The sequence below is a fragment of the Varroa jacobsoni genome, unplaced genomic scaffold (genome assembly GCF_002532875.2).
Source record: "Varroa jacobsoni isolate VJ856 unplaced genomic scaffold, vjacob_1.0 contig02310, whole genome shotgun sequence".
NCBI classification, from domain to species: Eukaryota; Metazoa; Arthropoda; class Arachnida; order Mesostigmata; family Varroidae; genus Varroa; species Varroa jacobsoni.
This window is the reverse complement of record NW_019214793.1, coordinates 32342-56381: the sequence shown is the minus strand read 5'-3', so window position 1 is coordinate 56381 and position 24040 is coordinate 32342. Positions and strand designations below refer to the sequence as shown.

The 24040-nt window shown below is 39.4% G+C and overlaps 1 protein-coding gene and 1 long non-coding RNA gene across 9 annotated transcripts; one reads left to right on the top strand and one right to left on the bottom strand.

The window, feature by feature from the left end:
- Positions 1–4560: 4560 nt before the first annotated feature.
- Positions 4561–7498, bottom strand: LOC111272460 (uncharacterized). Of its 2 annotated transcripts, XR_002687527.2 has the most exons (3): positions 7463–7498; positions 7051–7312; positions 4561–6005 (listed from the first exon to the last, which is right to left on the bottom strand). It is a non-coding gene; the product is annotated as an uncharacterized LOC111272460 (long non-coding RNA). The 2 variants fall into 2 exon arrangements; XR_002687526.2 differs by lacking the exon at positions 7463–7498 and having other exon boundaries at positions 7051–7456.
- Positions 7499–7594: 96 nt separating this feature from the next.
- On the top strand, positions 7595–23776 carry LOC111272459 (uncharacterized). 7 transcript variants are annotated; one of them, XR_015315742.1, is made up of 5 exons: positions 7617–7866; positions 16032–16257; positions 17450–18397; positions 18637–18693; positions 21121–23776. XR_015315742.1 is itself a non-coding variant. In XM_086973285.1 (5 exons), the coding sequence occupies exons 3-5, from the start codon at positions 17493–17495 to the stop codon at positions 21321–21323; spliced, it is 372 nt and encodes a 123-aa protein (XP_086829411.1). In that variant the 5' UTR covers positions 7624–7866; positions 16032–16257; positions 17450–17492; the 3' UTR covers positions 21324–23776. The 7 variants fall into 7 exon arrangements, 3 of the variants coding, with proteins under 3 accessions (XP_086829411.1, XP_086829413.1, XP_086829412.1); XM_086973285.1 differs by having other exon boundaries at positions 7624–7866; positions 17450–17604; XM_086973287.1 differs by lacking the exon at positions 21121–23776 and adding an exon at positions 19125–20419 and having other exon boundaries at positions 7626–7866; positions 17450–17604.
- The last annotated feature ends 264 nt before the right edge of the window (positions 23777–24040 follow it).

Sequence of the window (24040 nt, the reverse complement as noted above, 5' to 3'; positions counted from 1 at the left end):
ATATTGGCAATAACAGATCGCAGCGAATGCTCACGCTCTTGAATAGAGCGAGCAAAGGTCGTTTTAATTTATATCTAGTTTCCAATTGTGGTGAAATCATTTCGTGGATGATTAACGGTTACGTTTAGAAGCAGATGTCTATTGTTGCCACTGGTCATGGTAGATATTTGGGGAGATAACTATTGGCCTGGTTGGACTCAGTTCCGTGGCGACGTGGCGGTACATGCTCCTATTTTCATACACATGGAGTTTTATACTCAGCCTTACGCTTAATTGAATTTATCTTTGATCAATTACAGTGTGAAGAAAGAAACATGCAGTACAAGTCGAACGACAATTACCATTGCAGTGCACCCATATCTGTCTCAGTTCAACAAGAGGCGACCTCAAATTTAACAACATAGGCTACGATGAGATCTCACACTTAGGCTACCTTTTTGTTGTCATTTGTTATCCGCCTTTATTAGAGTGCGCCCCGTAACATTCCCAGCATGAGACGAAGCCTGTCTATGCCTGGGTTCTAACCTAGATCACCTAGTGTCCCTTAGATGAACTGCCTAACCTAATCAGCTTGACGTGTACAGCCAGCTCGATTGCCCAAGAAAAGTGTACTATTTTCAGTCTTTTCCGTAGTATGTCTTACTTTATCGTCGACAAGATACATTTCAGCTAATCCGCTTCAGTAGACAGTTTGCTGGTTTGTGGTTGCCTTACATTTTTGAATGCATAGTACCTAACCTTACCTTCCACTATGAATATGGACCACGAATTTCAATCCTGCTATCAAGCGTTTCGTGTTACGCGACCATCAGCGCGAAGTCAATTGGAAACCGTTACGTTAATACGCCCATCCCTCTATCAACACATAAATCATTTAGGTTTATGTTGGTCGAGCAGCTTATACGCAGTACTTTCCTCTACTCCACCGAATTTGGCTCAAAATACTACCAGTTCTCAACCTCTTGCTCACCCTATTTTGTCAATGTTTGAATCGAATATATTTCATGAGAGAACAAAATGAACGAGTGAGTGAGTCCATTCTGTCTTTTCATGCTGGTAGAGAATGGTGGCTATACGGCCAGTGGTAGGTAGCACTTTTTGCTGCATTGATTATATCCAAGCTGACGTCGGGAGGAACCTTCTTTGTCTCGCAGTTGCAGAGATAGGTTAGGCAGAGAGTGGTACGGCTACCCCGTCACAATCACGTGCAGCTTTTGATGAACGGAACACTATGTCCAAGGTCGAAAGGTATCGACAAAGCAGTAGTTAACTGCATGAGATCTCGTCATTGTATCGTCATCGTCAATAACCGCGTAGATAAAGCTAAGTAAAAGGGTAATATTAGATCTAGAAATCAATAGCCGACATCAGCGTTTGTTTGTACGTGCTATGTGGCTTCATGAAATGCTCACTTTTGGGCAAACGAAATAGACTGGTGCAAAACATGTTTTATCCTCTAGATACCAATAATTGTATTAGTCTGAAAAGTCGCTGCTAGATAGGGATGGCCAAAAGAAAAAGAACCCCCCGTTCTTCCCCGTGGAACACAGATCAGTGTTAATTCTGTACTGTTTACGTATGAAGAGCGTTCGTAACACATCAACATCGTCCTCTTCAAATCTACTAGGACGTCATCATTTACTAGCGAGATGAAGAACTGCCATCGAAACGACAGTGACCTATTTAGCTATACTAATGTCTATATTTTTATATAAAAAAAGTCCCTTTTAGGTGGCAACGTGTCCAGTAGTGCGTGTACCTATAGTTAATTGTCTGTCGCAGTCCGCTGTTGCTGGCCGCAGTCGAAAAGGCCAATCGGAACGTGTTGATTTGACGTTATTAGGTTCTTCACCATATTCTAATTTGACTATGCCGTATAAGCGCAACTGTTTTTTTTTGGCGAAGATCTTTGACTCTACGTCAATTACGAATCGCAAAAATAAAGCGAAAACTGGTTAAAAAAAATTAGTGACTAGCAAATGGGGAAATGTGTATTTGAGGAAGTAACAGTAAAACAACTGTATTATCATGTTTCCTTTGGCTGGAAATGAAACCAAATTGTGTCATTAACTAAAACTCCGCCTGTTAACTCACTGTAGATTGTGAGACGTTATCTCTATCTTGGTTGACCTAAATGATATTATGTTGTCAGTAAACGAGCTAATTAACCTGGGTGTCAAGCAGTCGAAAGTAGGTGCTTCGAATCGGTGCTCGCATCGCTTCGAAGCTAAAATGGTCACATAAACATAAGCTCCCACAATAAAACCATCGTTTCTAAACGGGCCTGAAGTCGCCGTTCGAGATTTGTATGCTTATATTTGCATAGTAACGTGCTAAATATACATATATATAAGAAAAAAATTAAAAAAACTTCTATAATACATTCACCAATGGATAATTGCGACTAGATGATATATTAGATCGCAATTTCGTTTCATATCATTCTTGGTCGTACATCATCCGTGCATCACTGCCAATCGGATTACTGGCGTATAAACCCTTGATCGTCTGTAAAAGCTAGCTGCATGCATAGTTGTCCGTTAAAGCAGTTATGAGGACTTCTAGGAAGTAAAGGCAAAAAAAGGCGCATTCTGCGGCGATATCATTGGCGTAAGGAGGACCCGCCAAAAAAGATTACCAACAGATCTGTTGTTCCCTACTGACACGCCGATGTAACCGTCAAATTTTTGGTAATTTAAATATAGCGATGTGGGCGTACCAACCAATAAGCCCATAGCTACTTTCTATATATATTAGGAGAAATAAAGATTCTCTCATCACCAAACGACGCTTTTGTTTGTTATCCCGGTGCTTTTCGTCGCGAACATGCCATGGCTTCAGTGGTAATGGTACTCGACAGAAGTTGTGAAGCGATGATGAAGTTCACTGCTTCTGCATACCGTTTTTCGGCTGGATAGTCAATTAGAAACTCTGGTGTTCAATGCTTGTGAACCTATGGACATTAGCTCTACTGTGTCTAACGAATGAATCTTTTATTCATTTATTTTTGTTTGTAACATAATTAGGTAAATCGTTGATGCGAACACGCTCGCTATATACGCCGTTCTATCTACTCGTTTCCAATGCTATTTCCCTGTTTGACATCGTCTATTTAGATACGCGTATTTAAATTCAAACAAATTTGTTTGCCCTTTGTGCTTCGCTCTTCAGTGCGTTTTCACCTAATTGTAGAGCTGCTCATCCGTTGGCTATTTTTTTTTTCCTTTATTTGAATAAAAGAAGCTCAATATACAATGCGCATTAAAATGAGTGCTATCCCATATGATTAATGTGATTCAACGTTTTCAGTTGTTTCTATGGTGTTCTTATCATTACCTCTTTGGCGTAGATCGGAAGATTTCTATCTACTAGAAGGTTTGACAAAGGTGGGTGTCGCTGAGCTCTTCTGCGATTTCTTCAACCTAGCTATAAAAGGGCGTAATGACCATGTGTCACGGTAACCATGACGCTGAGATTGATTAGTTAGATTTAGCGTGAAAAAACCTGATTGCGTGCTCGTCATAATAGCATTGCTACGACGTGCACTATTACCATGACGAATTGCACAGCGAATAGGGTAAAGGGCATCTCGTTTGACACGGTATCCTATTTAAACAACCGTTGGAAAAGATCCATTGTAATATTATTCTAATAAAAATCATCAGTTTATCTTTCACACGAATTGTATCCGTCCGTTGTTCCTCGGAGCGCATACAAGATGATAGGATTCGACATATAGATCTTGCCTAAGTGATGCTTAAGTTAGGTGGAACAATTGCAAATCTGTTATGTTATGATAGACTCCAAATTTTCTTTATGATACGTTGATTTACTTAAAAATTAAATACGTGTTTATCCATATTTCTTAAATATATATATATATATATTATATATTTTTTTTTTTTAATTATGCTTGGAAGTGTTTCTGGCTTTTGGTTATTCTTTTTAAAGCTTTGCATAATTTTTTAGGATTTAATTTCCTTTTCAGATAAAGCATTGAATTCACCTATGAAAAAGCGCATATCTAGAGCTAGCGTTTTGATTTGCTATAGAATTTTGTTGCTCCAGACGATTATAAACAAAATGAAGTTTCCAAATATAATGTTCGTGAAAAAAGTACGACCTTGGAAGCAGAGTTGAAAATGAAAATAGTCGAGCGGCTAAGGTCTACACTTTCCAAGATACGTTAATGTACGCAGGCTGTAATTTCTCTCGAGAGGAACTACTTCAGTACACGAACGATGCTTATCCTTAATTAGGCGAAACGATATTGTATACATTTTTATATATAAGCAGTATTATAATCCCCTAGGGCTGGCTTACAATATTTTTCATTTAGTAGATCATTTGTCAACCCGGTAAACGAGCCGCCAATATTCACCGATAGAGTTCAGTGTATTTGTTAAAGCTTGTGCTTAGTGAATGTGGTTGTTGTTCCTACTGCTTGAGGCCCAGTTTGACTGAAATTTAATTTTATTTCTAATAGCGAGATTTTCGTCGTTTGTTTTGCCATGTACTCTGTTTTTACGCACCGATCTTAGCAACTGAGGAAAATATCTGTACTGCTTCATTATATAGAAGTTTCACAATGGCTTTATTTGATGGAAAACACGTTTGATGGAATCAGTTATATTTTTCAATATGAGCTCGGGTCTCCTTTTACGATAGTTGAGGATTTAGACCGGTATATTCTGATAAGCATAATAACAATATCGTGATCTAATTACCTATGATTTTCTCATCTGTTCCATTGTCAATGTCATCGCCGCCATTTTTTAGTAGCGTGCAACGGGTATGTGGGGGCGATTTAGAATAAGGCGAATCACATGTCTGGGCTTTGCCCCTTGTTACCAACAGATTATCAAGTAATCGTCTGTTGTTTACCTAGAGCTTTACGAATGTCCGCTAGTAGGCGATGACCAGCCGTATGCAAGTAATATTGAGTACGAACGCGGAAAAACATGGTATCGAAGTAACACAGTATGACACAACACTCCTGTCACGTTATAATTTTGTATTTTGTAAGAAAAAAAAATTTGTAATTATTCCTAATGATATATGGGCAGGGCAAATTAACCTTAAAAATCAAACAGATGTGTCGCATCCATCTACTGTTATGTAGCTCTGTAATTCTGTTTGTATGTGTGCGATAAGTACGGCCAGGATCGGCGCATATAACATTATCGATAAGATAGAAACGAGTTAATATCGTAATATCGATTGCGGGTATATACTGATATAAATTTTGAAAAAGCTAAATATTTGAAATGCCAGATACAGAAAAATGAAAAGGATTTTAATTGTAGCCACCACTTACCTCGGCTGGCACACCTCTGAGGATAGAAACATCCGACCCTCCATTATCAGACATGAGTGTATCTTTCTAACTACCTTCTGTTCTGTATGAGAAATCTCCATTGTTAGTTCGTTCTTGGTAATTGAGTTCAATTTTATTTGGCAATTGGTAATATTCACACGGTGACAAGACTAACTGAGAGGTGCGCGTTATGTAATGATACGTAGTTTCGCAAGTGGTATGCTCTAAAAACAGTAAGAAACGTTAGCATTTAATGCATCCGATATATAAATATATATTTTTTTTGGAAAATTTAACTTTTCGAAATTTTTTACAGGTCGCTTATAGGATTTCGAGTTATTAGTAGTTCTATCTGTTCAGTCATAAGGTCGGTGCGTCGCTGGAGAGATAAATATAAGGCAAGCGTTATATACGAGGGGAAATATACTCGTCGTAGATGAAACACGTAAATTTTCGGAATTAGTCATGATCCTAGGAAACGCTGAAGAAGTTGAGCAGTACCAACTAATAGATCAATAGTTTTATGCATCCACGTTCAGTCGGTATGATGCTATATAGTACGTCTCCTACTTCGTAATACAACAAATGGTCATCAGAGTTACCAGTGTACTTCTGAAGGTAGGATCAATTCCTTACGGAGAGCTGCTTCAACGCGTGTTCGCCGTCATCGTAAGTCCATGCCGCACGGCTGCAATGGATTCCGAAACGGTAACTTTCTAACCTACGCATACAAGGGGCTGCCCAACTTTATTAGCAGAACGCCATTCTTAATGAATAGGGTTGTAATGAGCGTATCAATTTTTCTAGGTCTGTTCAAAGGGCTTCAAAGCTTCACACACACCGAGCTGTTCCATTAAACCAATAGATTGAGTTTTATGCACTTTGTGTAATGGAAAAATATTGTTAAACAAATAATCATGGCTGAGTCAGAACGACGTACTAACCCCATTAGTCGCACCTGTTATTATATGTGTGTACATATCCAGTGTTTCTTACAGCCAAGGAATTAGTGTGAACTTTTCCTCGAACTCATTAATGTGGTTGAGTCAGCTATGAGTAAGCGGTTTACGGCGGTTTACTGGTGACATTTTTCAAAAATAAACAGTGTTCAAGGGGACGGGCTGAGAGGGAGCTATACATATTATTGGTCATTCGCGGAACACTTATCTATTTTATCGACTGTGCCTGACGATTTGATGTGTTCCACGCACTCCGCTTTACATTATTCTTATGGTCAGCTTGCGCACACAATGGTAAGAATAGCGTAGCAGACTATATAACACTATATTGGAGCAATGGCTTTCGCTGCGTCATCAGAGTGACGAATCCTGTTTGCAATCGATTTTACCGGATTCGCTTTTCCATTAGATACAGGCAGATTCCTTCGTTTAGCATTAGTTTGCTATCGAAATATAGGGTTTCTTTGGCCATTTCATTAATGTGCTGCTCGACTCAGGTTATATCAGATATATCATACATAAAAAACGCGAATTTGTCAGCATAAACTAGACAATCTACCTACATTATCATATTCAAAATAGGTGAGATACTTTTGTCCGATCGTACTATAAGCATTTTAGGCAGGTAGCAAGTATAAAATTGTATGTATTTGAAAATCAAATTTTTAAACTATGGCAGCTTTGCGTGCCTTTTGAATCTTTCACAGAAAGAAAAACACTGTTTGAAACTATTCCCATTAATGATTAATCTGCGCAATCCGGCTCAGAAATTACCTGTGGCGTAGTACAGCCAAATGGGTGTGAGCGCACGCCATGTTGATGCGAAGGTTTCATTCGGCGGAATTCGTTCCGATGCGCTTGCGCATGTCAATGGAACCCAGGTCAATTGTGTCTGATGATAAGTAGGACATCGGCCCACGTGTGTATAGTAAATAAGTACTACTCGAAGTATAGTTTCGTGGAGTAGTTTCATTGAACCGGCAGGAAACGGTGGGCAGCAGTGAAAATCCAGCCGGTCATCGGATCAACATTACAGCTGAAAAGAAAAATTCAAAATTTCAGTTTCCTCAACAGTTGCTTTCTATTATCATCTGTTTACTTCGGTCGTTCAGTCTTTTGCATGGCCAATTATATGTGCACGTCGTCAGAGCCGTGGCTAAAATTCAAAATGCACGCAGTTACCAACATCACGTGGTAGGTAGTTGTTTCTCTGTAACGGATTCGCAGCGCTGATGACAACTGTTCGTCGGTCGATTCTTATAGCTAAACGATTATTTGTTCGAACGGCGCATACGTGCATGCATGCATGCATGCATGCATGACGTCACACTACTAACCCGCTGAGCGCAAATGTTATTATGATTGTCGTCATCAACATCATCGTTCTTATTATCGCGAACGACATCAGTCTTTGCCGGTCACAAGAAGAAATCCAAGTGCTGTGCTTTGATGTTTTTTCTAGTACAGGCGAAGTATCGTCGCACTGCAAACCTGACCGATTACTTGTTTTTTTGTTCGTTGTTGCTACAATCTGTGATGAGTAATTACGGAAAGGTAGCTGAATTTCGAAGCTGTATAAATAGCGAAAAGGTGAGCGATAGAAAAACAACCATCATTATTATTATCACCATCATCCCTGAGTGGCCAGTTCGTAGAAATCCCTCTTATTTACATACAGCGTATCTGGGCCTGTTCGTAATGGTCTGAGAGCAAATTTCAATAATAATAATGGTAGGAAACGTTGCGGTCAATCTCTCTATTACATTGTAATCACTTATGACCCGTTTTCTTTTTCGATTACAAACGAATTGTTGGTGTCGCTACGCTTACGGCTAAAAGAGACGCTATAAATGCAAATATGATTATATGGTAATATTCCCATTGGACCAACGATATAGAAACGTGTAAGTGTTCGCCTATAGATCGTTGTATGTAGAATATGTGTGTGCATTTTCTGTTTTAAAAAGAACAGAATGACTGGAACTATAGGAGAGAGCAAGGGGAATATAGGAAAGTAATCATTAGAGCATATTGGATACCGGATTCGCGACATTAAGGCTAAGGCGTGGATTTGTGCTTGTCCTTACTTTGGTTCTAAGTTCAATCTGTCTCGACTGCCCTATCACTTTTAATATGTTTCTGCTTCTTGTTATAAACAGACAATACAGTGAATGCGTGCAATACACCCTCAGTGAGTAAGTAAAAGCGAGAAATAGGAGCAAAACCTACACCACGCAGAAAATATCACAAGGTAAAGACTAACGAAGATATATTATGCGAGCTCGATTCGGTGAACTCCACGAAAAGTTTGAACGCAGACGAATTGGCGTGCTAGACTCAATGTTCAGGACTGCGATCCATTCATTCCTATGTGTCATTAAATGGTCGGTCTTTGGCCGACCGGTCACAGTTTGACATTAATCTGTTTTACGGCACCTATACAATGTGTGAATCTTACAGTGTGTGCCAGCATCGGTTAAAGGATGTTTCTAGTCGATCACTTTTAAAGTTGGGCAACTGCTTTTTCATTAATTTTAATTAGTAGTTACTGCTAACAGTTTTGTTACCGTGTGCTCAACGCCACACTATCTACAGTCTGCAACAGACTTTGTAGGTAGTATACATAGTTCCTATGGTATCTACATAATGTTGCCTCAGACTCCGAGTGGCCCCAATCAAATGACAACCATAATAACTTCGATGGTGATAACCGCCTGTGATGAAATACGGCGTGTACTTAATCGATTCGAAGAAAAGTTTCCTTTTTCCGCTGCCATTTTTAGACATCCATCAAGCGAACGTGCGTGCACTCAACAAATGTATACGCTTCGCGTTCAACGGGTTATATTTTGCATTGATTTACTGAAAAATAATTCGTTTGACAACGGGGCCTAATTTATATGCTTCTCTATAATAGTATTAAATCTGTTCCTGAAGCGCTATTTGAGGTTTTGGCATCGGAGAAGCTGATGCTCGAATAAGCTGAAGTTAAATCTTCGATCCGTACAGGTTACTAACGAGCCTCGAGCGTATGCCGCGCTGAAGCTCCTTTTGTCACTGTCAAAAGGAGGCCTCCTATTGGCATATGTGGCTATATCTACTACACTGACACTTCAAGTACGCCGACTCCGATCCTAAAGACGTATGGACAGTTTCTATTATTAATCTAGCTGAGCTCCTTTTATTGGCAAAAATGGCTTCGTTAAAAATGTATTAGTACCAAACACTGACCGGTTTCTATGGCGATCCACTTATTTTTGAATTTCAAAACATTATTCTAACGTAATTTACTATAATTGAACGTCACCGTATTCGTATTTGATTTCCGCGCACCGTCAACTGTTTCAAAGCTTATAAAGAGTAATGTAATTTCAAAGGCTTAAACGGCATTTTCTTACTAAGTGTGTTCATCCTATCGCAGCCTGCTTTTAAGACTACTACAGTTTAAGCGAATTCGTAGCTATTATATACGTTTCTGACAGCGCCTTAGAACTATACTTCTTTAAATATAAAGTTACCCGTAGGGCATCTAAGTGTGCGTAACTTTGCACATTCACTCTGGGACTACCTACGACCAACAACATTTTTAATAATCCTTAAACTAATATGGCATTTTTCAGCGCGTCTGTATGTACAACACAAAGCGATATGATCGTTATCCATCAACAGAATCCCTATAATTATCCATTACTAACTTACATAATAACGTACCCTTAGTAACTTTATCTAATACTAAATGATAATGAGAAGTTGCCCTTATCAGTGAGCCTTATAAGATGCAACATTACATGGGCTAACAGTGCAAGCCGTCTAACACTTGCGAAGCTTGGGTGGCCCCTTTAATTTGTGCCCATTTTGCCTTTTTGAAGATGACTGCTTTTGCAGAACGCACAACAAGATAATATAAAAGGTATAACATATAATATATATATATATATATAAGAAAATAACAGATAACGTAGTCCGATAAGCTAACGAAAAAAGGTGTCTTTGATAGAAATGGAGAAGACGATATTTAATGTAAGAGACATCTATGGTAACAAATAGTCACAACACGATGGACATATTTATGTATCAATTGTTACTAGCGGGTGTCGAAAATGAATGACTGTATTGTTTCCATCGCAGAACGATAGGGAAGTTAAGCATGGACAACTTCGTTTTGAAGACTTCTTCACTGTTCGACCATTCATAATTACTTACAGCTCAATTTTAAGGGCGATATGGACATAGAGAGGAAAGTACTCATTATTTCGTTATTTTTTTTTTATATATTGTTCTTTGCACCGTTTTTTTTAGTGATTTAATTCAGCAATAGAATAGGGCATACATACATACATATCACGTACATTTCGCGCATTGAATTATCAGTTAAATGTATATATAGAGATGTTGTTGGATGGTTAAAAGTCCCCTGTCGCTGTCTTCGGGATTCTACGCTACCGGGAGTTAGCAGGGATAGCCAAATGTGCAAACGTACATACTAAATGCGCGGATATTGATGAGAAAACAAAAAAAAAATATGATAAAAGTACGTGATCTAAACTTCAACTGGTCGAATAAACCGGCTAGCCCCTTTGCCCATTAAAAGATGAGCAAATAACCCTGTATATTTAAAGAGGTCCCGTAATCATGAAGAAGAATAGAAAATCAAAATGGCGCAACATGCGCAGAACCTCCCGTCGAACCCATATTACGTCCCGACGTTACGTACACTCGACGGGCGATTGCATTTCACGACGGGCAATTCATTCACTTGACTCCCTAAACAATGCCACATGTTGCTCTGTGGCATAATTCAGATTCGAATCAACGTTATAAGTTCGCTTGTGTTCGTAACTTACATATGTATTTAATACATATTGATTAACCGTTGTAGATAGTTATCATGTTAATAACTTTATCTTTGCATATCGTTGCCAAGAGCTTCATATGTCTGAATACAGATCAATATTGAATTAGAAACCAACGTAGCCATTAAGTGTATATCTATAGTTCCTGCTTTGTCCTAAATTGTGACGCAGTTAGGAGAAACAGGTTTTTACCAACTACGCCTGTCAACCTGACGTATATTATCTGCAACAGGATTTTCTATCGCTAATAACTGTGTTTTATATAAGCTTACTGTATATCGGTGCACGCAGACGAGAAAATATCTGCATCGTATATACACATGTAATATGTATATTGGCATTCAATAACAACTAACGAAATAAAAACGGCCATAAACTACGCTTATTTCATTCATGTTAATATATGATTTAGCGCTTAAGGTTTATTCGATATAATGAAAGATAAATTAAGGCCACACTGAATGCTATGGCCATAATCGGCCAGTCTACAAAAAATTCTCGCTATCAGGTAATATCGTAGTTACTACCTGCTACACATTTTTATTTCTATTCTATTATATAAGGTACTTTTACTATAATTATATAATTTTATAATTAAAATTAGTAGCGTCTGATCAATCAACTGAAAAGCCGTCGTCTCTATTACGTTAAGCAAAGAGTTACCTACACAATGCCATCCGGCTCAATGTTTCTATCAAAATCTATTAGGAAATAGATTGATCTATATTTGTAAATGGCTAGTTTAAAAGGAACATACATAGGTTTAAGGGCAGTTCCGAAAAAAGAACACCGGATATATGTTGAGAACCATATTATGCTATAATGAAATCTATTGGTACTACAGATCATCGTTTCAACATAGTACTTCATCAAGAACTTGTGTACATTAACGGTTTACATCAGAGGTTTGCCATTTTACTACCTGTCAACAAGGTCAGTCTCCTTGGCCTATTATCGTCGTTGTTAGAGTTGATGTACGCAGTTATATCTATCACTAATGACATTAGAACAATGTTGAATCAATTGATTTACCTGATTCCGTGTCAACAAATTAGAACCCTATCACCGATAACAAATGTTATCTATAATCACAAATTCGATGTGATTGAACATGTCCTTCAGTTAGTCGATCGCTCTGATAGACACGCTTACTGACTATACCCTTATTTTGAAAGCTACGGTCTATAGCCCAACGGTATAAAGACAAATACATGTAGGTACATATTCACACATGTGTACAGCCTTGAAGCCGATGCTGATAGACTAGGCGTCAATCGGGATACGCCAATACATACGTGTATTTCTAATAGTTATACTATATAAAAATAGATACTGCGCATCATCTTACTGATCTGTAACGTGAACTATAAACGCCATAGTACCTACACACTTATTACTTCTGTGTTTTACTTGTCGTTTACTATTTCTGCTTCACCGTACTGACGACAACAGTACTCGTGAAACGGTAGATAGCGGACCGTGCAAAATTCGCTGCGCACACCGCACGACAACTCTACATGCACGACGAAACGAGCTTCGAAACGTTATCGTTCATCAACGACTTTCGCACCACTGACGGTCTATGCCATTCGTGCGACGACGGGAGCGACGCCGACAGTGTCACTATCGTACCGTAACGGTAACGCTGGCGATGGCAGCAGAACCGATTAGAAGACAGGCAGGGTATAGTAAATAGACAGCCCCACCGACGCCATACAGTTTACATTCGTTCAACGCCATCGTCCATGATCATGGTCGTTATGATCGTCATCTTTTACCTACCTGCGGCCCGTACGGATTCGGGCTACCGCTAAGGGTTGGATGGGGCCGTACTTGTCGCTAGTCGTTCACGTAGAAATTGCATGGTGGCCAATGCGGATATGCTAAAGACTATACAGTGTACATATTCTGCAAAGAGTTACGACAATTATGATTCTGTCGACGATGACAGTATGTACGTTTCAATAACAAACACTTCTCACCATTCAATTGTGATCGAGCTCCGTGCGCCTCTCTACGACACCAGGGTCGCTTAGCCAGTCGGGTAGCGTCCGTGGAACCGAACACAGAGTGATATATAGTTGTTATCGTTATATATGATAATGATATATGGACGAATCCTCAGATCTGCCTGGCTGTATGTCTTATGTTTATTCAACGCCGAGGTCCGTATTATATGAGATACCACTCTCAATCTCGGCCGACGCGTCGACTTCATTATCTAAGCCGTCGTTAGCATAAGCTGTCCCCCGTTGGACTCGAACGAAGACAATCGCTGAAACTTAGACCCAACGCGCACCGAAAAAATACAATAGTATTATGAAGAAAAATCGCTTTTTATCTATTAAACGTAGTAAAATGGGACTTGTATACGTTCGTTCGATGCTGATCTTCGAAACTATGTTTGCAAACAACTATTTATTGTATTGTTTTTGTTTATGGTAAAACGAGCCACGGAACGATTTGATATTATAAAAACAGAATCGTTAGTGAATCAGTACCTCGACAGCATTTTTACTTTGTCATTTTTCAACTGAACGCAGTAACCTTTAGACTTGAGACATGCGGACCATAAGACCATAAGAAAAATGTGCATTTGAGCGAAAAAGAGACGTTACGATTAGAGATGGAAGTTTTAGTCAAAAACAAAAAAACAGTCTAAATTATAGCTATAGGACTACTTCGTACATTATCAAAGAGAGACGAAATACGGAGTTGCAATTGGATATTAAGAGCCAATTCAATTTTGGCCATAGATGTGGACCAATTTTCCTCGAAACGTCCTGCCGCTATTAGCCATTGGCGTTTAGTGCTGGACACTATGCTATAGGATAACACAGAGCGAACCGAATCTGTAAATCAAAATAATAATTACCCATTAGATAAATATGAGATCAGGAAAATGATAGCGTATACAATATAGACGATTGATTTTCGCTAGATTATCTGTTTGTTATTGCCGGTTTATGAAGCAGTAACAAACGGTATCGCTGACAGATAAAGTTGAAAATAAACTATATTATGCAGGGATTAGTTATTTCTAAACCCCAAGAATGTCAGCTCAAAGCTGGAATAATACAATGAGCATTCTGAGTCAGGATGTCTTTTTCTTTTTCTTTTTTTCGAAAACTTAGAAAAACAACTATAACAGAAATGTTAGGATGCTTCTTCGAGCGACATATCTTACAGCGTTTTCTATTTCGCCGATGGAGAATAATAAATAGTTCAGACCTGTTAAAAATAGAGCGTCCAAGTGAAGTTCATGATATGATTAAATGAATTCGTAGGTCAACTAGGATAACTGAGTTCATTGTTCCGTAAAAAAGGACGAGGCCGCTATAAGCGTTTCCTCGCCACATTACCTACCGGCAGCTGAGCTCCTTTCGATCAAAGCTTCAACCTGCAAAGGTACGTTACACGCAAATGTGAAATAGCAGGTCAGGCACACATAGTGTGCATATGTGTGAAATGGCAGCACAACAATATACCCGCTAAAATTATACACACACTAAAGGCACATTTCTTTTTCCATCAGTGATACTTTTCCGCTATTTTAGGATTTATTCGGGCTTATGCTTAGCTTAACTCGGTTCGTTGGCGTCGTTGTTCCAAACCAAGGAAACGAATAGATGACCTTCATTGATTTTCCCCTAAAACGTTATTTGTGCGAAAAGGCGGAAAGCTGGTAAAGAGAGAGTTCGTCAATGGCTATGTTTGACAACAGGCTGTTTAAGACTAAAATTGGCTTCTTGAGCACACCGTTCTTCTTTTGTCTCCCATTTAGCTTTTACGTAGACGATCGGCTGTCATCGATCCGCAGTAATAATACTTGTCGCTCGCACCTATCGGTACGGTGATTGCGGAGAGGAGACAAGTTCAGCCGTTTGGTCAAGACAGTAATTTATGCCAAATGTTTTGTTGACGCGTCCATTATTTGATTCAACCGGGTATTCCCGCGCCTCGTATAGAAACGCAATTATTTCTATCGAGCGCCGACGTATTATCGAGATGAGAACCGAATTATCGGTTACAATAGGTCAACGGTGATCTGTTTGATCGATCTGCTGGTAGATGCCGACTACAACTAACCCCTTCGCTTCATGTATGCTGTTAATCATATCCACTGCCCTAACTATAGTTAGACAGCTTTGTGGATTCGACCAATTTACCTGTCTATATATACATCGTAGCTTCTAGACGAACCGCGAGACGTTAAAGCGCGGTCTCCTTGTAACCAATGCAAACAATATCTCGTTGTTGAAGTCCCGTATTAATAAGCCCTATGTGGATCGACTGTGTGTGGCTTGTTTCATAGAATGACTCAGCTTTAACTGTAAATACATCACTGATTAGTGTAAATTATTTTTTTTTCACAAATATTCACGCCGGATTCGGTGTGAAGAGTCAACCGGGTTGTTTGTTAGGCATATTTAATGGATGTCCTACACGATCAGTGATCGATGCCTAGCGCCACATGGCGACATATTATATTCCGCTTCTTCTTGCCTAACGTTTCACTGCAGATAAGTAAAAGACGTTGCTGAATCAAACAACGTTTCTGGGTTAGCGTTGACGTTGGTAAACGTCAGAGAGAACGATATGATACTCATTGCGCTATGATCAAGCAAAATGCATGTATGGCCAATGCATCATGGCAATTAGTTCCAGTTTGGGCAAGAAGCACTACCAACCGGCGTAATGGTGCTCGCTAAAACACTTGAAGTTTCCACAGGGGATAGACAAAGTCCTAATGGTACCTTTCAGGTACGAGATACTTGCTATATGCTCTACAGAGCATTTTTTGTTTGAGACAATAAAACATTTGGAAATGTAGAATGTAAAGTTCTTAGTTATCGGTACGATAGATGATACATAATTGTTTGTACCTTTTGTACGCTGCAGGAAAAGTCGGGAAATAAAAAGTATTTTTGTCCCCGATAGTCTGATTGACATCGAAGCTCCATGGAGAAGAATCACAGCAGAGCAGCCCCTACGACTTTTGGCTCTTACGAGAGATTACGGTCAATACTGGCAAAATTGTACAGTTAATTGTTTCTGGTAGCGTTGTTAGTCATCTGAGGGCCCTAGCCGACATGTGCGACATGCGACATGCGTTACATGTATAAAGGTGATACCACAATTTGAACAAACGTATTTAAGGTCATCAAGTATATACGATACGATACGATACGATATATTTAGCTATATACGATAAAAACACAAAATCCCCAAAAAAAATTATCCGCTTAAACGAACGCTGTTGATTTCTGTCTTTAGTGGACGGGAGGATTGAGCAGTCGATGAGCAGCTGACGATTACCGAACGTGTGTGAAATACATAAAAATTAATTCCGCCACTGAAAAGTGCCTATTCTGAAAATGCTAGTAGGTTTTGTCATCGGATGCGCGAACTATCGCTTCTGATTCCAGTCAACTGTTGTCATTACCCCAGATGCATCCCACCTGCTCAAGAAAAATTCAGTGTCAAGCTGACCCCTCGCCGAACGATACGATCGAAAGAAAAATTTTATTAACATTAGTCTATCTGTATTTGAATGGTAATCGTTTTTAAATAGGCGTTCATCATATAAATAAACGGATGAAATAAGCTTTCGTCGTACGAGTTTGATCAAATCATAGATCAGTAAAGGCTATTTATACGGAAAACATCAGATCGTGGTCCGTATCGGCAAAACCTATCCAAATATTTGTATTCGATTTTAAACTCAGCGTCCCTTTATAAAACGTCAATTTAGTAGAAAAGACGCCGGCAACTACTGCGGCTGATCGCTGAACTTATTAGACCACGTACGGGTCCGGAGTTCGATTCTTATCTGCTAAAGCCGGATAAAATGGTATCCCCCTAGATGAAGTGAGTACCTCACAATGATAAAACGAACTTTTGCCCCGTAATATTATCAAGAATAGGTGCGCTGTATCAATAATAGCCATGTTAAAAACGATTACCTTTGTAGTAGTTCTATCTTCACATATCATTATAACCAAATCTAACAGACCCATAATATCGAAAGAAAGCATATCAGTAGATTCTCAACTAAGTATTATTCAATTAATATATTAAACGTCGTTGACGGCACAGTCGGCTGGTATAGCGGTAGGTAAAATTTGTCCAGTGCAGGATTTCCTGTGTAGTATACCATCAGATCGAAACTATATATTGCTTTACGAATTGTTTTTTACGAACGTAACTAACATGATAATAGTAAACATTATTATATATACAGTATTTGCTCAGCAATTCATTTTCTTCTGCGGCAATTTTTGCTTGGGGTATTGTCACTGTGGTTTCTTCCGTTACAGTTTCGGTCAGCCTGGGCAAAAGTTGAGCTCGATTTGAAGGGAAATGGACGCGCCGACGTGTCGTGTCTGTGCTAGGAGTGTCTATCTAATCCTCGAATGCTTCTTGGTACCGGCGGCATTTTTGGGTAGCAGCGTCTGCTCACCTCAGATACATGGTAAATGACCGATGCCTGTGATACTCATTCGTTCGACTGGCTCATCATCGGCTAACGCTATTCCACAAAAATTAACCGGTCTTCCGGGAAAAATCACTCGGGCATCGCTGCTGAAGCAAATATAGTATCACAGGGGCAACTCTCGTTGAACGAAATTTTGAGGGCTGACAAAAAGATCTAAATCGGCGAAATAAATACCGTTCCATAATTTTTCGCGATAGTAACATCGGTGATAGCATCTATCGTCGATACAATTAGCACAAAAGGTATAGATAACTTTAAAGTTAAACTGTAGAAACTGTTCCCCGAGCGCGGAATAGTACCGTAACAAATCGGCCAGCTACTCTGCCGTGAAGTCGAACCTTACAAATGATCACCATTTCGCGCTACAGCCGTCAGCGATTATAATTAATACACCGAAATGGAAATAATAACGATCATAAAATTTTAATAATAAAGGTTCTTGCGTGACATTTGTTCTATGTCAATAGCTGAGTGTAAGTATGGGACAAATTGCGAAAATCGTCTCATTTCCAAAAACTGTATGCAATCTCTTATAGGACAATTTCGGTTCCTTCCCTTGGAACCACTCATTCCTTAATTTTGTTACTTAGGTTAGGCCCTGCCACAACCTAGAAAGAGGTTTTTCCTGAAACGAGTATGCTGAACGTAACCTGCCTTGCTTCACAAGTCGACTTCTTCATCATCTATTGTTTTTTAGTCAACATTGTGACGGTTGCGAAGTCAATAGAAAATCGATCACTCTGAACAGCCTTCATTCTGGAAGGAAACCGTAAGTTTAACTGGGCCCCTAAGACAACATGAACATTTGTTGCTATTGACTATCGCTGTTTTTTTTTTTCGAATTTTACGCGTTTTTGTACATGCACTTTAATCGAATAATAAAGTTATTTATTAAACAAGCCACTTTTGATTATCTAATAGCTACAGTGCCCATGATCAGCTTTCGTAATTCAATTTAGTCAATGATCTCGTTAAGTCAATATTATTTATGTTCCTTTCGATTTTTAGGGCGTTACTGCAATTATGTCCAACTACCGACTCTAAGAAGCAGCGTGTCGAATAAAGGTAAGACACTTGGTGAAGGCAAGTAGCACAAATGTCGTGTGTCATTTATAATAAAAATAATAACAAAAAAGACGTTGGACAATCTATGGTATCTCGAACTGGTTTTTTTTTGCAGTTTTTTATTTTCAATGTATACAGAGCGGTGCAGCAAATGTTTAGTCATTCCGATATGAATAGGTCAAATTAAGAGGTGAGAACGAATTCAGACGTATTTTGTGGGTCATTTTAGACCGCAGTAAGGCGTCGAATCTTATTCCAACGTTGCTTATGGCGTTTGGGGGCACTGACGCGCCGTAGATGTTTAGCGAAGACAAAGTCTGCTTAAGGTATATTAAGTAAGGAAGTTATTCAAACTTGTATCGGGTTAAGTTGCTCTTTTTCATTTTGAAGGTGTCATTTCTTTCTAATATGTCCACGACTTTTCTTTGAAGTGTCACGCGTCTGTAAGATTCTCCCGTATGTGCTATGCCATTTTCGCACGAAGCGTAACCTCGAGAGATAAAGTAAAACGCCTTTCAATGGTAAAATTAATTACTTCATTGTTGAAGCCAACGTCAAGCGAAGTGCTTGTACCTATTTTCTGACTAGTAGCTTCACAGCTGACCTTAAATTTGCATGTCAAAAGGCGCGAGGCTACTACGTTTTGGTCACATCCGGCCAACAGACGGCCGATACAAAGCGTGTCAGACAAATATGAAGCTCTCGGATAATTTTAACTACTCGTGAAACATTGTTTATCTGGCAGCCTGCTTGAAGGATAAACCTGAGGAGAGGGATATATACTTCGCGAGATGATGCTGCAGATTCCCTCAGAAGAAGACTAACACTAAATATTGGCAAAACGTGTATGGAAACATATACATATTGAATTAAGTGAAACCACTTTACTAAATAAAAGTAAAACAACAACTAAACAAAGCGACATCCATCGCACACATCTGTGCGTGTCTACATTTATTAAAATGAACTCACTTGGCGTGATACTTCAATGGCTAGCGATGGTCCTTTACTTTGGTACACAAGCACAATTTAAGGACAGCGTTGTGTGCCTATAAACTAGTTCTCCTTTTCCTATAGGTAGATTATATATTGGCCCCTATGTGATTTCCACATTGTAAGTAAATCATATATTCAGCCTGACCATAAAGTTGTACAGTGCTCCCTTGGATGGACATATATGTGTGCATAATTTAATATACTGGCAAGATTGTTTATTCTTCACGTCGCGAATATAGCGAAACATGCCACGTGTTTCATACTAGCTAACTATGATATTTATTTCTACACGTTACGGTAGCCTGCATTAGAATTGGCCTGGCCATTGGGAAGCATAAAGACATTGGAGGGTATCATGGTGCGACGCTGGCCTGTTTGGGGCCATAGTACCCATATATTACGATCTCATCCCTATTCTGATCGTTCTGTTGGCCATACGCTGTATTGGCTGCACGCGCTAGCTAATGGACTCACTCTGTAGAAGGTAGAGAACCCGTCGCACCTCAGCATGAACATATATAGGGGCTCAGTTAACCAGTCTCAGCTCGAGAAGCGCCGCGATTTTTAGCTATCTTAGAAGTGTGGCAAATACTCTCAGTAAGGTAAAAAATGAACTGTCCCAATCTCGACCAGTGACCTCCAGTTATATACGTATATGACTGTTAGTTGTTTCTGCAATAGACTAGAAGACAGTTTACCTATGGAACAAATGTGAGGAGCTGCTGTTTAAGTTAGAACCTGCTAGACAAACTAGCTCTTGTTATTAGTAATTAAGCTAAATGCCGCTCGTACGCTGAATAGTTTCTTGAAGTTGAAGTACAACTTCATTTCATTATTTGTAACGTTCACGTCACGTTAGGAACAAGGATATTCGATTGAGCTGATGAAACGTATGCCTAAAACATTTTACAATTTATGTGAGTTTCTTTCCTAACTCTTTGTCGTGTAACAGAAAGTTAGTTCAGCAACAGACAACATCTCGCCTCCAAATAAAGATTCGCCATATCAGTTTAACACAATTCATACGATCTTATAGAAGAAAAAGATCAACTAACATAGGTTCATGGTTATGTTATGCTATGATTATTCATTAGCAATCACTGAAAAAAGGCTTGCTAACGCTAAATCTCGTTCGGCCAGTCTCTAATTTGGCAATGCGCTAGGTTTTTCTAGACTTGTAAAAACTGGCTAGAACATTACTAACTCAGGTCTAATGGAAGGGCGCTCGAACCGGAACCGTTCATCACTGCGGCCTCTCTGCTTTCCGCTTTGTCTATTGCCGTAAGGCCTTGAATCGGATGCGGGAGATGGGATGGTCGCACACTTGCCGAGCTAATGGCACGTGCCATAGCGAACTGTGTGTGTACAGATGCATGTAAGCCTGTTTGCATCGTAATGTTCACAACTTTGGTATTCTTGCTTGTTGAACAGGGCCTGCAACACATAGAGTCGAACAAATTCGCCACTCTGCGGACACACGGCGTATTGCATTGTATGTAACGCGTTGGGCTGCCAAAAACCATCATGACTGGTGGATAGCTACGTTCGAGGATAGAGTCATATGCCCGGAAGTGGTAATCCAACGTGTGTGTCATGTGGCCGGTGTCAAAGGTAGGTCCAAGTCTGCTGGATGAGGAGATGTCGTGCATGCACCTACAGCCGTTGATGGGCGTGCATCGCTCAGGGCACCGTCTCGTGACGACCACTTTATTCCGTTGTGTATAACAATAGTAAAACGGTGTATCCGTCTGGGGAAAATTGTTTTCCTTGATACAAACTACTATACATCGAGTGGCCAATGCCGTAGCGACTCTCTAAATCGCAGAAGAAACCTGCCAACTAGCTACGGGTTAAATCTATGCACAGGCTAGATGTATCTGTTTACAATGTAGTCAAATGTCAGGAAAGTCCTGGTTGCGGCTGTGTTTCGAGTTCAAATCCAGGCCGTAAGGTGTCTAGCAATTGCTCTCTTCAATCACATCCCAGTATCTATAAGCGCCTGTCATAACTGCGCTTCTAGTAATTTCGACAGGGTTACATTTAAGTACACATTTCACGCTTTTACTTTTTTCGTCATTATTAGTGGAGAGCAATGACCAATACGCATGAGTAGACCCGAATGCTTTTAGTTGGACAATGACGAGACAATTATGTTTAAATCACCTGTCTCAATTTACGTCTGCCCATTTAACGTTAAATACAGCCGTCCTATTCCATCATTTTGCCCCTAATATACGTTTAAAAGAATGAATTTCTCTTCTCGTCCCTGTTTAAAAAGTAGTTTTATGGTCAACCGCATCATTGCTCTAGCGCTTGATAATCGAATGTGTATCCAGCCTATGCTGTATGCCAATGCCAATACCTTTCATAGACGTAAATCACCTGATAAACGATTTCATAACGTAAATCAGTACGTATTTTTTATGGCTGTCGGTTTTTATGGCCGCTCATCGTTAATGTCACGTTTGCATAGAGCCTGTTTTTGGATGATACGATCGGAAACGATATTTAGCCTTTATGGCCGGCACACGACAAGATCGAAAGCTTCAGGGAAAGCAAATGCTATTCGAGTCCTGTTATGAAGGACGAGGGGTCGCTTTCAGTCCTACTCGAAAGTGGAAAACATTGTATTCAAGTTTGTCCAGCTTCTGTCCTTACTCCAGTATATTGGTAAAGGTGAAAAAAAAATCGTTTGAAAATGGCTCAAGTGCATAATAATGTCGAGTAAAAAAAAACAGATCATAGCTATAAACATATATATAAAAACGGATAACTCAACCATATATATATAATACAATCGCCTGGACAAACCTGGTCAATTAGAAAGCATAAAAACGAAAATACTTACGAACATATGTTATTAAAAAAATGATGATTTTGCTTATGTAGAATAATTGACACTTTTTGTGTCTATTCTGTTTTACATTGGTTCGCTTAGTTCGTCGCAATATTCGAAGCATTGTGATTACTGTAAATATATAGAAAAATTTAAATAGGATAAAGAAATGGGACAATTGATCATGGCCTCTATATACGTACGCAGATAGGCAGCCGTATTACGCAGAGAAGTGTCGTGACAAATTCAAGAAGCGTGACTTCCGCTTGATTTTGTCTGCCGCGAGCACAAACCTCGCTCTGAATGTAATGATGATGCTAATGGCCGTGACGAGGTTAGATTAAAGTTGTCCTTTATTTCGTCAAGAACACACGTAAATTTAAGTTGTATCTAAATAAAAAAAGGAACAAATATCAAAGCTGTCTTTTTTTCTACTCAGGCCTGCATGCATCCGTTCCTTCAGCCTGCTCCCCTTTATTTTCCTTTGGCCCCATCTCTAGAGTGAACGCTCGTCGCTCGCTTTCGCACATGTGCATGTTCTTCTATCGTATTTCAATCTCATGATAACCGCGATCCTGTCATGGTGCCAATAACAGGAACTGCTCGTAAGTTGAACGTAAGTGGCACGAGTCTGTCATTCATTTCGTGGGGCTGGAAATTTTTACAGACACGAAAAGGCTTCTTCCCTTCATAGCAGCTATTTTCGCATTCGTTTGTTAATGCTACAGCCTGATCTTCTGGTTTCCTTTTCGGACCAGATCGATCGCCATAAGGAGTAAGCCATCTGGAAAACTCGTGACACGCTACAGGAGAAATAAATGCTAAATCCTGAGCCATATTTCACATATGTGGATGGCTGCACAATGCAGAAAAACAAGAGACACCAACAAGTTTACCAATTTTCCGTATAATAGCTATTCGGTATGATCTCGTTTAAACAGGAACGCACGAATTATCTCGTAGTGTTTAGTAACTGGTGATAAAATATCTTGCACTGGCTTTTATCCAAACTTTACGCATATACTGGTTTATATTCACTCGAACACATGCCTCAAGAAATCAGTCCTGGTCTCATATAAAATACGTTTATTTATTGTGTTGTAAAGATGTTTATTGCGTTTCATGCTGGTCGTTTCGGTAGAAAAGAGGGCGCGACGACTAGCAGTATTTACGCAAACGGATTCTATTGGCTAATACGGCGACACAATTGAACACTGTTTCTGGATCAGGCGACAGCTTAGCGCAGTTCATATCACCTAACAGTACAAAAAAAAACCCTCTACAAATTGATAAGTAAGTGTTTGTATCCTTTCAAAGATCAATAGGTTGTTACCCTTCGAAGGGGCCCAGGAATCGATCGGGCACACAAAAAATATGCCGTGGCATTTTGATTTGTAGCGAATACTACGTAGAGATAAACTGGCATCCGAGCTTATGACTAAAACGAAGACCATTTTACGAATAGGGTCGGAATAAATTATGTAGTTTCATCTTCATCATAACTTTACCTTGTAT